We start from the raw sequence: 16108 nt of genomic DNA on the forward strand, positions 1-16108 counted from the left end.
GGCATGCGTGTGCGGGCTGTGGGAACTCCTCACACGCGGAGAGTAGCTGCAGATCTAAAAACAGTGGGACGGGAGGAAAAGGGGGGTCTAAGCAAGAGTGAGGTGAGACTTTGTAACCGTTTACCTACACCTGTTGATATCATGGCTCTGACTCCTTGGTTGAACAAATACCCTGATCATGTATCCGCCGGGGCGTTGAGGAAGGGATTCCTATATGGCTTCAACATCCCGGCGGGGGATTTTTGGGGGGACTCCTTCTGTAAAAAACAGTTATCTGTCCAACACAACCCAAGCGTTGCAGCGAAGAAGATTGCAAAAGAAGTCAGCTTGGGGCGGGTGGTGGGGCCTTTCCATCGCCCGCCGGTGGCGGATTTCGTGTGTTCCCATTTAGGGGTTGTCCCGAAGAAAGACCCTGGAGAGTTTAGACTCATTCACAACTTGTCTGCCCCAAGGGGTTCTTCGGTGAACGAAGCCATTGACCCAGATGTTTGTTCAGTGCGGTACGCATCGTTCGATGATGCCGTGGCCATGTTAAATCACCTGGGCCCCGGGGCACTGATGGCGAAATCTGATATCGAATCGGCGTTCCGGTTGCTCCCGGTACACCCACAGGATCAGCGCTTGCTAGGTTTTGCATTTCAGGGGAGTTATTACATGGATAAATGCATGCCGATGGGTTGCTCCATTTCTTGTGCTTATTTTGGAATGTTCAGCTGTTTTTTACAGAGGGTATTCACCGAGGCCACGGGCCATAGGCATGTGTTGCATTATCTAGATGACTTCTTGTTTTTGGGTGCAGCCGGCAATACGAGATGTGCGCAGGCGCTAGGGGACTTCTGCATCATCATGCGGGAGTTCGGAGTCCCACTGGCACCAGGTAAGACGGTCGGACCATCTACTTCACTGGAGTTTCTGGGAATTGAGCTCGATTCTGTGGAAGGATCTTTCCGTTTACCGATGGATAAGGTGGCTAAGTTTAGGGCTTCCTTGACACAATGCCTGGGCAAGGAGAAAGTGACCCTGCACCAGTTACAGCAAACAGTGGGTCAGCTTAACTTTGCCTTGAGGGTGATTCCAATGGCCCGCCCCTTCTCACGCTCTATTGCACAAGCTATGGTTGGTCTCAAGGAGGGACACCACTGTACGAGACTGTCGGCAGAGGTTCGGCAGGATATGCGCATTTGGTTGGCATTTCTGGCGGACTTCAACGGTCGAGTTGTGTGGAACAAGCCACCAGCCTCTTCGGATGAACTAGGTTTGTGGACTGATTCATCTGGGAGCGTGGGATTTGGCGCCATTTTTGGTAACCGATGGTCGGCCCAAGTATGGCCGACGTGGTGGCACTCCAGCGGTCTGACAGGTAACATAGGGTTCTTGGAGCTATTCCCCATTTGGGTTGCTCTGATGGCATGGCCAGACAACTTCAGGGACCGCTCGGTGGTGTTTTGGTCTGGCAATATGACTGTGGTTGAGTGCATTAACCAGCAGGCGGCCCGCTGCAAGTGGATCTTGAGATTATTGAAAGAAATCGTATTACGTTGCATGAGATTGAATGTACAGTTCAGGGCAAAACATGTGCCAGGTGTACTGAATTATGCAGCTGATGCACTCTCTCGTTCACACATGCAGGCTTTCCGGGGCTATTTACCCACAGCAGACCTAGTGGCGGCACCGTTCCCCGAAGCACTATGGCTAATCGGTGCCCCGGATTACAAGACCTCGTGGCAGCCAGCTTAGCGCCCAGAACAAGGAAGGCATACGAAAGAGCGTTTCGTTCCTACTGCACATTTTTGGGGCCATTAGGGAGGCAGAGCTGGGGTCAGGAGGAATCCTTCCTGGGGTTCCTGGTTGCACTGCACAGGGAAGGCCGATTAGCGGCAACGGCCAATAGACATAGGGCGGCCATTTCGTTCATGGCAGAGGTGCATGGCATAAGAGATCCGACGGATTCCTTTTTGGTTAGGAAGGCACTCCGCGGCTGGCAACGCCTAGAGGGTCGCAAGCAGGATACGAGGCACCCGATTGGTTTGGATAGATTGTCTCAACTCTTAGTGAAGCTAGATGAGACGTGCTCCTCCCTCTACGAAGCAGTTCTGTTCCGGGCAGCTTTCGCCTTGGCATTCCATGGGGCTATGCGGGTGAGCGAACTGGCCGCAAGAAACAAGAAGGATATAGAGGGAGGCCTGGGCAGGGATCACATCCAGATAAGGGGTGATTCGATGGTAATCTCGATAGCCAGGTCTAAGACTGACCAGAGAGCCATGGGCGATAGTGTTATAGTGCAGCGCGCACAAGGGTCCCCCACTTGTCCGATAAAATGCTTAGAGGAATACTTGGCATTGAGGACGGCTACGTGGGGGGGGGAGCTTGCTGAGGCACAATGATGGCACCCCACTGACGAGATTTCAGTTTCAGAGGGTGTTAGCACTGGCAATCGCTGCCGTGGGCATGGACCCGTGCGGTTTTGGGACCCACTCATTTAGAATAGGGGCGGCTACTGAGGCTACAGCCCGGGGTCACAGTGCAGAGGAAGTGAAACGGCTGGGCTGTTGGTCCTCGAATTGCTTCAAAAGGTTTGTGCGACTGCACATGTTGTAAAGATCAATTGACTTGCACTCACGCTTCTTGTCTTTTGTTTGCATTACAGGTTCGCGAGCCTGTCACGCGGGGCGGAATTGGAAGTCAACCCAGCACCAGGAGACCAGCGGTCGAGGATCTCTGACTGGAGAAAGAGTCGTATGGGTCGTGGGCCACTCATATGTGAGTCGCGCCGGGGATGTATTCAAAGCAGGTGACGCGACTCACGCATCTGGGGAATACGGGTACAGAGTGACCTTCCATGGGAGGGGCGGACTCTGTATTGACCAATTTCAATCGTTCTTTGAGGGTCTTTTAGGGCGGCAAAGGTCACCAACATCTGTAGTCATAGTACACCTGGGTGGCAACGACTTAGTGAAGCTAGGAAGACGAGTGTTATTGGAACACATCCTGTCAGCAGTTAGCTGGTTGGCTAAGAAACTCCCGGGGTGCACGATTGCCTGGTCCCACATGATCCCCAGGAAGAGTTGGCGGGGGGCATTTCAGTGTCAGCGTTGAACCATTCTGTGAAAAGGGTTAACAACAAAATAGAGAAATTGTTTCGCTCAGCTCAGTTGCATAGCATTCCTCACGGGTGTATTCGGGGTGATCACATGTACCTGAATGATGGGGTTCACCTGTCCAGGGAGGAAAATGATTTACTCATAGGTGACTTCATAGCATGGCTAAGGGGTTTGAGGAAGCATGACCTTTAGGAGGATTGGGGGGGCCGGATAGTCGGTCAACTATCCGGCCTGTGGCGGTAAGGTCATGATCGGTGAGCAGTAATTTCAAGGTCCCTAGAGGGGGGCGCCACCCAGAAAGGATGGGAGCGCCCGGGGGGAGGTGGCCATGGCCCCTTCCACGGGAGGCGGCACCCACTAAGGATGGGTCGCCTAGGGGGAGACGGCCATAGGCCCCTCCCAGGGGGGAGGCGGCTAGATGCCCCTCCGACGAATTTCCCGGGGGCCGGATATCCGTGACGGCGGATAGAGAGTGTGGGATGGGGGGAGTCTGCGCTGTCCTTCCTACAGATACCTCACACGGGAACTCGGAAGACCTTTAAGATGGCATCGAGTGAAAAGGGGGCCCCCACGACAAGGGAAGTTACAGGTGGCGATGAGTGTAAAGTCCTCTGCGCATGCGCCACTCACACCGTGAGGGCGGGATTTTGGTAGTAGGGATCTGACACCGGTTAAGACCTTGCCGTTGGCCCTTAATGCTAGGATGTACAATTTTAATTTAGAATGTATGCATTTTCAGGATGCTAGACGCGGCTAGGAAACCTTTGTATTAGAGATTTGTTAAGGTTAGCCAAAGAACATGTCTTCATCGAAATGTAATAAATGTAAAATTGTACATAATTTCTGAAACTTTTATTTAATGTTTAAATTTTGTTTCATATTTTAATAAATACGGCCGGGGGGGTAACTCCTCCCCGCCTTCCAAAAGTTCAAACCTGTGTCTGTCTACTCCCATTGGGAATTGGTGTTGGGAGGGGGTGGCGGGCATCCCGGCCATATGGAAAGGGGCGACCACTCGGTCCCCCCAAACGTATGGTTGGGTGCCTCGATCCCCCCGGGAAACCATTTTGGGCGGGAGGCGTGGCTCGGCTGGTATGCCCGAAGTGGCGTAGCCGGGGCGCGCCCTTTCCCGCCCAGGAGGGGTTGTCCTAGACACCCGCACGGAAGACCACGCCCAGTAGGCGTACCGGAGGAGGGTCCCCGCCCTCCCGCAGATGGATAAATAGAGCGGGAATCCGAAGAAGCATCCTTTTGTTCCTGTGCTCTGAAGGCTGCACCAACCCGTTGCTAGTGAGCCCTCGACGGAACAAGCGGCAATTTTGACCCACCCACCAGCCCCTTATGGCAATGTTGGTTTAAATAAAGTTTGATTAAGATAGAAATGTATAGGCCTTTTTTCCTTTGTAGAAAAGTAAGGGAATGTGTCATATAATGATGTGGTTCTGTGTTAGGATAATGTTTCCCGTTGCAGGAAAAAGAAGTTGATGACTCATCAGGGTTATGTTAGAATTTTTCTTCTCTTAGTAGGTAAAACAACTGTCGTATTTATTTTTTGGTCGGGCGGTAAGGTCATGATCGGTGAGCAGTAATTTCAAGGTCCCTAGAGGGGGGCGCCACCCAGAAAGGATGGGAGCGCCCGGGGGGAGGCGGCCATTGGCCCCTTCCACGGGAGGCGGCACCCACTAAGGATGGGTCGCCTAGGGGGAGACGGCCATAGGCCCCTCCCAGGGGGGAGGCGGCTAGATGCCCCTCCGACGCATTTCCCGGGGTCCGGATATCCGCGACGGCGGATAGAGAGTGTGGGATGGGGGGGGAGTCCATGCTGTCCTTCCTACAGATACCTCACACGGGAACTCGGACGACCTTTAAGATGGCGTCGAGTGAAAAGGGGGCCCCCACGACAAGGGAAGTTAAAGGTGGCGATGAGGGTAAAGTCCTCTGCGCATGCGCCACTCACACCGTGAGGGCAGGATTTTGGTAGTAGGGATCTGACACCGGTTAAGACCTTGCCGTTGGCCCTTAATGCTAGGATGTACAATTTTAATTTAGAATGTATGCATTTTCAGGATGCTAGACTCGGCTAGGAAACCTTTGTATTAGAGATTTGTTAAGGTTAGCCAAAGAACATGTCTTCATCGAAATGTAATAAATGTAAAATTGTACAAAATTTATGAAACTTTTATTTAATGTTTAAATTTTGTTTCATATTTTAATAAATACGGCCGGGCGGGTAACTCCCCCCCGCATTCCAAAAGTTCAAACTTGTGTGTGTCTACTCCCATTGGGAATTGGTGTTGGGAGGGGGTGGCGGGCATCCCGGCCATATGGGAGGGGGTCACGATCAGCTGGCCAAACACGGGCAGCTTTCAAAGTTCTTCCTTTGACTTGGAAATGCCAAATGGGGCCGCCAGGAACTGCTACTGTTTATCACCAGAGCCACTCTAGACTATGTGGCTCCATCCTCATCTTGAAGGAAAGCATTTCCAACAAACAAGAGGGATCCTCATCTCTACAGAGGCAAAGGAGTAACTGGGTAAAATGCCAGAGCTCCTTCTTGTGGAGCATGATGGGGGCCATCTTGGTTGAGGGACTCTGGAAAGGTATGCAGTAAACTATGAGAAGAAGTGTTGAAAAAGTAGTTGGGAATTAAGTGAGAACAATATCATGATTGGATGTAGGGATTTTCCGATCTCTAGCTAGAGCACAGGAAAAGACTGGCTCCGCAACACAACCCCATTATAACACTCATGACATGGGAAGGAAACCTCTTTCAAGATTATGACTCTGCTTGAAAGCTGGAATAAAGGACACTGCTACAGAGAGACAGCTGACAACTGAAATCTGGATCATGCGGAGCCCTGGCTGGTGAGAGGCCTGGTGCCTAGAAGTATGCCCCAGGACCGCAAAGCTGTAGGAGAGACTATAAGTGTGACTTTGTCAATTTCTTCACCTGTGAAGAAGTGATAAAAGACACTGAGGTTTCCTGAGGGAGGATATACAGGCCACAGGCATAAAAAAGCAGGTGAAAGCTGAAAACTGTTTCCGCAGAACTTATGGTAAAAGTTTCTGGCATTGTGGGTCCTTGCCCATCTACAGCTCCCAACCTTGCCCCGCTGGTGGAATCTGAGAATCATAAAAGTACTTAAGTCTGATGATAAATCTTTGGACCAATGCAAAGAAACAAATCTGTCTCAGTGGTGGAGCGAACTCATAGCCTATGGAATCCAGCATTGTCTTGCTTGGAGATGTTGGCTCTAAATGTGCTAGATTCAGATGAAGCTTGCTGATGGCATATCAGACTTTCATGAGCCATCGCAAGCTTCAGCTTCTGGCATTTCCCGCTGGAGTATGTGGAGCACCAGGAAAGAGACTAAAGAGCTTTTTTATAGTTGGGCTGGTGGGACATCTGCCAAAAGTGGTGCACTTTAAGAGTGAATTGATGTCAATGCCACTTTTTAGCAGTGGTTCCTCTCTGCCAAGCTCTAAATAATGTTCCAGGTCCTAAGGTAAAAACTGTCACTGATGTGATTTACCCAAACCCAACACTATTGCAGTCAGTTTGCCATTGCGCCTTGGTCCTAGTCAATCAGTAACTGAAGCTTTGTGTTTTCTTGGTAATATTTGCCCCCAAACATTAAAAATGCATATCTCTGTTTTTCCTTTTTTGATTATGATGCTTTGAGTGCTCTTTTGCGTATTCAGTTTTTGTCTTATTTTTAAGTTTTTTGTTGTGTTGTTTTCTTGACCTTAAAAATGTTGTTATTGCTTGAACCTAAAGTGTTTCTCTAGGAAATGCAGCTTTTGCCACATTTACCAGAGGCTGAGGAGAGTTTGTCTTAGAACTGTTTCTAGATCTAACCAGGATTTTTTTATGAAGTCAGAAAAGGTAGTCCATTGCTACATTAATAACCTACCAATAATAATCACAGCATTAGTCAGGGTCCTAAACATCCATACTTCTTTTAGCACAACTTCATTCCATAGTACATTCCCTTTTACCCCTAGTTGTATGGTTCCCTTCACTACTCTGGTATATCGTTCTACCAGTCTGTTACTACAATGACTGTACAATAAAGTAACACAATGCTCTGCATTCGCATATTCAAGAAAGTATTTCATTTGATCGCATATAAACTGTACGCCATTATCAATTACACGAATACACTGTGTTCCTTTTCTGAGTAGTCCACTTAAGGAATGGATAGGCACACTAGAAAAACAGCATTCACCATACCAGTCTATGACCACATGCTAAAATAATCCATGAGCATGAAAATGCCTTTCTTTGCACGCCCATCAAATATTAAATCACATACATTGTGCCAAGTACCATTTGGAAGGACGCAGTATTGGAAAACTGTGCATTTGTAAGTCATCAAGTTTTGACAGTCATATTTGAAATCTTAAGTTGCAAGTCATTTTCTTTTAGACCGAGTCTCCATTACGGTTTATGATTATTATGGTGTCTTGTAAAGTGCTCAGCTAACCCATGGGGGTTTCCTGGCAATAAACTCAGGTGAAGTGAAATCAGCTCCCAATTTAAAGCAACCAGATCTTCAATCCCTTGCAAAAACATTGAGGGAGGAGCAGCTTTGCAACAATTCCAGAAGGTTGTTCCATACCTTTGGGCCACGGTACAAAAATGACCGCCCCCACCCATGCACACTAGATACATTCTTGGCACTTTATAGAGGGACTGGTTTGATGATCGGAGCGTCCATGTGGGCTGATAAGGTGCCACCAGATCTTGAATGTATCGTGGGGCTGTGCCAAATCTTGCCTTGTGCATACAGCACAAGGCTTTAAATTGTATTCACTTGTCCATGGTCAAACGATGAAGCTCTTGGAGCAGATTTGGCACTTATGTATGCTTTGAAAGGTGAAAGAGCAGCCTGGCCACTGCATGTTGGACAACTTGTAAGCACTGAATGACTATAGAGGAGTCAATCTACTTGAACGCTCAGATCAAAGACGGATAGCCTCCCTCTCCACAGTCACATTCCACCAGCCTTTGCATTTCTGCGGTTAGCTATACTTATTTCTGCTGCACACCACCAGTTGGAAATACCTGATTTTATGATGAGAGGAGAAAAAAATCTAATGCTATAAGCCAGTCAGATCTAAGGCATGGGCTGCTTCCCACACTCTGATAACGGCAGGTACAGAATTCAGTGGTGGGGTACAACCAGAAGACCTTTTGTAGAGCACTTGTGCAAATTCACCAAACTTACTGTACAAAGCTGCAGACTGTGGTGCATAGAGTCCCACTTAAGAAAAAGATATGCTATAGTGTGACTTGGGTATATACAAGCCATAAATTGTGGATGAGGCAATCCACAATGTGTTAAACATCTGTGCTGCACATGCATAGATATTATTTATGGCTTTGAAAACTTTGTTAAGCCTGCATATCTTCTGCAGTAGCCAGGTCTAAATCCATGGAAATCCATTCCTAGGTAAGCAGATGATTAATAGAGAAGAAAAATGCAAAGTAAAGGAGGTTATACAATGGAAAACCCTTTGTGATCTAATTTACACACTTACTTGCAATTCTGGTCTTACTCCAGAAGAAAGGAAGTTGTGCAAAAAGAATATATACTGTTTAACATGTGGTGTAAAAGGAAGATTCTCAATGATCATTGTTTTCTTATTTTCCATGAATTAAAGAAAATACAAAGAAAGATATTTGTTGATGTTGCAGCTCATTATTTCTATATGTTTATGCATGCAACATCTCCAAACTGCAGTAGCTCTAGTCTGTACAAGTTCGGTTAGGGAAAAGATACCAGGAAAGTTACAAAACCTGTAACTTTCCATGCATCTGCCTTTAAGTTTTATGAAGCAGATATCCAAGCGTAATTCTCAACAGCACTTGGAACTACACCAAACAACCTTTCATTTATGCTTTTTTTCTTTGGTATCAGGCCCTAACATTTTCTGATTTATATAGAACTTGGGAATGTATTTAGAGTTTGACAGGCTGTACTTAGTTCCACCAAGGCACTCAAGACAATGAGCCGCTATGATGGTGAATCGTTTGAAGGCACTGTAAATTTACTGAGTGGCTTCCATGTTTCATGCGGACTCTCAGCAAAATTTTATGTTCTTCAAAAACGAACCCAACACTCTTAAAGTTGTTTAGAAAACAACAAATAAATGAACCTGTCATCCTCAGAGTTTTCTCCCAGGATATGAGGATCATTGTTATTTTTTCCTATATGGGACCACCACACCTTTTCTGGATGTGCTGAGCAGGAAAAATGTATGTCAGAATATCTGTTCTAAATAGGGTGCATGGTCTGGGGTACTTAGACTGAAGGCCTAAACTTCACTGGGCTGTTGGTCTAAGGCTTCCGTAAGCAGAGGCAATGGGGCAACCCCTGGTGAAAACATGACGATATGCCTCATTGTAAATAGAGTGGGTATTCCGAAACATTTGTGGTGGAGTACCCTGCCTGTCAAACTCTGAATAACCCCATAGTGCTCATTCATGGGTAGATTTTAAATATGAATATAGTTTGTATCATATGTTTTATTCATTAAATATGAAACCATTTCTCATGTTTTCTGATGCACATTGTTTGGACCTTCCTCCTTAGACTGTTTATGCTGACCTCGCACCTCTCCTGCTACTTTCTGAAGCGTCTCTGGATGATCTGAACACAAAGCTGGACAAGAAAGTGAAAATTCAAAATTTCAGACCATGTGTTGTAGTCTCTGGCTGTACTGCTTTCGAGGAGGTGCGTAAGTGTAACAATAGAGCATAGTAGACTTGAGTCGGCCATTTATTTACCAAAAAAGAGGGGCACCAAGGAGCTAATTAAGGTCCAGTGTCCACGCTCCTTATAATAATATTAAATCAAAAGTAGGACAAAGTTCCTATGCCAGAGTGCAAAAAGTCAGCCATGCATCAGGGTGCAAAAAGTCACCCATACAGTAAAGCAATAAAAGAGAATAAAGTACATCCCAGGTATGAAAGACCCATAACTGTGGGAGGAAAAGTCAATCTACATCCTCTGCTGCCCTCACACACCCCAAAGGATGTCATGCTTCATCATCGGGCATTTGCTCCTCGTAGGGCCCGCGCTGCAATTCCCTACGGGACCCCCGAGGGTTCACTTTATCGGAGATCTTTTTTTGAGGATTGCCGGATGGTGCATACAGGTGTGTGGGGAGTGGGTCAAGAGGAGGGTAATAAAAGTTCGTGCAAGTGTAATTCAATAAAATTAATGCAAGGGTAAACATGCAGCGATAAGATCCAAAAGTACACCCTTGGCAGTCAATACTGCTAAAAATTATTGACCCAAATGCCTATTATGCCTAGGTGTGAATTCAAGGCCAACATGTTTCGCGCTTCCGTTGCCCAAAGGTCGCTAGCACTTCGTCAGGACCATCATATTAAAAAAGTGAAGTGCACGTCAAACAATGAGTGTAAAAATATAACCCTCTTATCTCAATCAGGGTGGGGCAGAAACCTGTATACCCTCATTGTGATTACAGCTGCTAAATGGAGACCGCTCCTGAATGGTACCTGGGAAAAGAAAAAGAAAAGAAAAGATGACAGACCACAAGTAAGCATCAGTACCAACTTAATGCCTCACAGTGTGCCACTTCTGTGTACACATCAATTGCACATAAACAAAAAGATAGACAGGCACACAAGACCGGTCAATTATGACTAGTCAAAAGGGCTCCTGCCTTCTCTAGCGTCTAGTCTGGCAAAGAGGGGGGCCTTAACCTAGTAAGGGACGTCATATGAGCCCCACATAAAACATCATCCTGCCGTAGTTTATTTACTTTAATCAGGCGTCCTGTCTGTAGGATTAACAGTACTCAGAAAACATGCTTACCAAGCACTGTGTATAGTGATCCTACATGGCCAGAATATTGGAAGCCCGCGAGTGGCGAGACTGTGGAAACAGTAACACATAACAGGAACATAGAGGCACATTAACCACTCATCAATAATGCTGGGCAAAGTGCTCACAATCCTAATTCCTGGATCTATGGTGTACTTACATTTGTGTACGGGTGCTGTCTCCTTGCAACCTACCCATGTCCAAGCATCTGCCGAAAGAAAGCTGGTAACGGCAAATCGCCAATTTAAATAAAATAACCGGGTCAGGTGTTAGGCGATATCCTTTTCCGGGAAGTCCTAGAAGAAAGCAAATGATTGCGCATGTGCGAGCGCCGGAGGTTACTGCGCATGAGCATTAATAGGGCACACGGCTCCCCAGTTCCTACGCACGGGCTTGACAAAGGAGGAGTGAAAAGGTAAAGTCGCTTGTAATGCCCAGAAGTATACTGGCAATTACGATACAAATTAGTTTGCGCTCAATACCCTTCGTGAAAAACAAATAAATTCAAGGTTTAAGAATAATCCTAATGTCATTCCTGGACCACACCTTGTACTCAAAGTGATATATAACTGTGATATTGTTACCTAGTCAAGTTTCAAGTTTCAAAATGCTTTATTCGGTTTGTACAAGTACAACCATATAGCAACATACATAAGTACAGTTTCAAATCATATTTATGTAAGTTAAATAATGAAACAATTAAAATTACATCGATATCCATGCCAATCTTATTTTAGTTCAATAAGGTATGTCTCATTTGAGTACAAGTTTGATTTGGTCATTATATACGTTTTAGCAGCAGTTGTTATAGAAAAAGTTAGTGCAAAAAAGTGCCAATCTAAAGTGCAAAATCGGAAAGACCTGTTATATGCATAAAGTGCTATTGACATGTGCAAATATGCAGTATTAAAGATAAAGTGCAACGTCTGTTTGATCGCTTTAAACATTTTAGCAACAATTTGTTTACAATAAAGGTTTGTGCAAAACGCCAGTGCAAAAATGCAAGAACCGGAAGACAGTCATTACCATAAGGTACTTTCGGCAGGTGCAAATATGCAGAATAAATATAAAGTGCATATAAATAGATACACGTGTAAACAATGTAACTCAAACGATAAGTCATTAGATAGAATAAGACACAAATGTAACAGCCAAGGGGTAAACGGGGGGAAAGGAGTCATATGATAATTGATTTCCTATGCCAGATACATTTTAAGATATAAGTGGCCACGCGATAACACACATCCGGGGAGGCCAAGTTAAACAACAATTGCATTGCGGCTCTTGTATTGCACATGTTATGTTCTAAAAATAATTGCTTCAGATAAAACTTTCTAAAACCAGTATAAAAATTACACAAAAGTAAAAAGTGGCAGATGCTCTGTTTGGATTTCCCATCACATGGACACAGACATAACCCGGGTTTTTTTACTGTAGGGAAAGCCACTAGATGGTGTACTATTCCCAGCCTCAGGCGAGCTAGAACAAAGCGATGGGAATTAATACTGACAAATGTAAGATAGGAGGGGAGACCTGTACTAAGGTTGTACTCCATGTATAATTTGAACGTACTTTGCATTGCATACTCCTTCATTCTGGTCCCTTTTACATGGTCCAAGTAAGTGGATTTGAGGTCACGCTTTGTTAAAACTGATTCTGTTAATATATCTTTAAAAATGTCCTGACCAAAGAGGGTCTTATACCAGGATTGAATATGTTTTAGCCAGGGGATTTTCGAGTGACGATCAAGTTTAATACAATCCATGATTACTTCCTGGGTGAACCTGGTTTCTTCTTTGGCCCATATGGACCGCCATAGGGACAGGGGACGCAATGCAATCAGATCTGTAACATAATTTATGCCTGACTCTCTGTGAGTAATCTCGTTTGAGGCCGAAACAGGGAGGCATAATAGTCGTTTTAGGTACTTGTTTTCCTCCTGCTGGATGGACAGGGCAATCTGAGGATTATATCCCCATATCCCTGCTCCATACAGGGCAGAGGACATACACCTTGAATTATAGATGGAGATCATCTCTCGGATTCTACGGCCCCCCAGTTTAGAGGCAAATCTGAAGATGCAATTTACATTTCTAGTCATCTTCAGACCAACACAGGATTGCTCGTTTACCCATCTCCCATCTCCTGAAAAGGTAATACCTAAATAGCAGAAATATTGGACAGCCTCGAGTTTATCCCCATCTAAAAAGAATGTCTTGTTTTTCTTCATTTTCTTTCCACAGGTCATAGTCATTGTCTTGCCCTTGTTAATTTTGAGCTTTCTGCCCTGAATAAAAATATGGAACTCCTCAATTAACTTTTGCAGCCCGTTCGCGGTCCTGGAAATCAGGACCGCGTCGTCCGCGTATAGAAGGACGGGTATTTGCTTTCCATTGATGATAGGGGCGTCAGCATGAGATTCTTGTAAAAATTGGTCAACCTGTTTGATAAAGAGGGAGAATAAAAGAGGGGCAAGCACGCACCCTTGTCGGATCCCTCTGCCAATTTTAAAAAAGGGGGTACATTCACCGTCTGTTCCAAATCTGACCTTACTTGAGAGATTACTGTACATTCTAGCCAGGAGGTGGATGATTTCGGGTGGTGCGCCCATGGCAAGTAGTGTTGGTCAGAGCAGTGCGTGTTCCACCAAATCAAATGCGGAACTTAGATCGGCGAAGCACATAAACAAATTCCCTTCCTTGGCTTTTGTGTACTTGCCGATAATAAGTTCCAGGTTCACGCACTGCTCCATAGTACCTAAACCCTTTCGGAACCCGTACTGAATAGGCGAAAGAATATTATTGTCTTCTGCCCAGGACTCTAATCTCACCAAGAGTACTCGACTCAGAATCTTTAATGACGAGTCCAAAAGTGAAATTGGGCGATAATTTCGTGCTTCTGCCCTAGAGCCCTTTTTGAAGAGTGGCACTATAATAGATTGACCCCATGAAGTTGGTAACTTATCTTCAATAGCAGCATTAAAGTAGCGGGTCAAAATGGGGGCCCATAGGGTAATCTCATATTTGTAAAAGTCCACAGGGACCCCATCCGGTCCCGGGGCTTTCCCCCCCTTACTCTTCTCAATTGCCTCAATCACCTCGCTTAATGTCACAGAAAACAAGAATTTCTCCCATTTAAAACAGGTTGATGTATCAGTTAAAACATTGGAATTAGAAACAGAAGTAAAACCAGAGGTAAAATCAGAGTTAAAAATCCCTGTGAAGTGTGCTATCCAAGCCCGGCAGCTGACATGCGAGGTTAGTTCAGGAATGTTGTCATTCTTCAAGAACGGACTATTAACAGTGTCCCAAAAAAGTTTATGATCTTTGGTATCTGCGGCCAGATCTAATTTCGCCCATGCCTCATCCTGCAATTCCTTCTTCCTGGTGGAGAGTGCAGTTTTGTAGTTGTGGCGCTCTTCCCTGATCTTACTAGCGTCTCTTGGTGTAGCATCAAGTGAAGTTTTCAGCCTTTTTAGTGACTGAGCACAATGGTCATCAAACCACACCGCCTTGACCTTCCTTAATTTCCGAGCTTTGTGTGTCAAGGATTTCTCGATCGTTTTTGTTATGGTTAGGAAGTTGGATAACAAGGTTCGTGGGCATGGTTTAGAGGATAAGCAGTACTCGACCTCTCTGCAACAATTTGTGATCACGTTGGCAACAAATTGAGTGGGGTCAACTTTTATCCATTTCACCCTCATCCCATTTGGTCTTTCTGCTGCGATGTCCTGGATTGGTTGACCATAGGTGTTCTTTTTGGTTCCCCAACCCAATAGTTCAACGGTTACACTGTTATGGTCACTAACCATTTGTTCGATCACCCAGACATTGATATAAGCTACGGAGCAAGATATCATAATGTGATCAATGAATGATTGGCTGTTTCTCCCATGAAATGTTGGACACCTGACATTGTTTATGCTCTTGTTGCATTCTAGGAGGTCCAGGTCATATTTAGCAAGTAGATTATTTAAAGCACTGCCATAGTTATTGTGCGGGAAATGATTATAAACACTTGTTTCCCTTCCCGAGTACTCCTCCCTGTGGCCACATGCCCCCTTGAGTGCATAGTTACATGTTTTGATGTTGAAGTCTCCTACCCATAGGATTGCAGCTGGTTTGGATGTACTTGATAAGATCGCATCAATGGCCCGCTCTATGTCAGAAATGAACATTCCCCGTTTGTGGCCCGCAATATTATTGTAGAAATTCACTACTATTAAATCTCTACATCTGCTATGGGCCATGCGCAGAACGGAGGCGTGTTCTCCTAGGACAACATGATCACTAACACAAAACTCAGTTAATGCGGTGGATATCAGGGTCACAAGTCCGCCCTTGGCTCTACCAGCCTGGGATGCCACAGCCTGCACACTAAAGGAAGTATAACCCTCGACGTGTACTTCTTCCCCGTCCCAAGTTTCTTGCAGGCAGATTATGTCGTAACCCTGTTTAATAAAGTCAGCCCACATGGGGGTGTTTACCTTAGAGGCTATCCCAGCTATATTCCACGTGATAGCCCTCAGATTCTCTTCTATATCTACTTGGGGTGGGTCGGTAACTGTCATTCCTGGACCACACCTCGTACTCAAAGTGATATATAACTGTGATATTGTTACCTAGTCATAAATACTCCAATAACCACAAGCAATTACTTAAAAACACACGTAGGGATAAGAAAGGTAAATAATGTGAAACTGGTAACCTAAAAATTGTCTGCCAGGTAAATTACGCAAATCTACAATTATGGAGAGTAAGGTGATGAACCAGGGCCCCGCCGTGGCTAATCATTCCAGGCGTACTGTAGAACCTAGTCCCCGTTCATTAACTTCAGTATTTCTCCTAAATATTTCTTACCAGTGGAGATCTATGGATCGTTTATCACTCAGCTGACCATGTGAGTAAAGTAAAAAGTAGACTCCAAAGAGAATAACAAAAGCTGCATGCAATGCTATTGTTGCGGCATGAAAACTTTACTCGCATGTTTGTATTGGCTTATTTTTCTCTCAGGAAAAAAAACTGAATCACAGAATGCTAAAATTAATTAATGTTCAATTATTTTTGTTTCCTTTGAGTTTTTGGTTGTTTGCTGTATGCTGCTATTTTTGTTACATATATATTCTACCTATTACAGAGAAATGAATTA

At 45.2% G+C, this 16108-nt stretch overlaps 1 protein-coding gene across 1 annotated transcript in view; it reads left to right on the forward strand.

Moving 5' to 3' along the window:
* The window catches only part of LOC147709359 (mitochondrial amidoxime-reducing component 1-like), a 206464-nt gene that overhangs the window by 94834 nt on the left and 95522 nt on the right, over positions 1-16108 (forward strand). Inside the window, exon 4 of the mRNA XM_086927931.1 lies at positions 9701-9841. Coding sequence (XP_086784057.1) covers positions 9701-9841 — 141 coding nt within the window. The remainder of the gene's footprint in view (positions 1-9700; positions 9842-16108) is intronic.

Source organism: Lissotriton vulgaris, chromosome 6, assembly GCF_964263255.1.
Source record: "Lissotriton vulgaris chromosome 6, aLisVul1.2, whole genome shotgun sequence".
In the NCBI taxonomy this organism is placed as follows: domain Eukaryota; kingdom Metazoa; phylum Chordata; class Amphibia; order Caudata; family Salamandridae; genus Lissotriton; species Lissotriton vulgaris.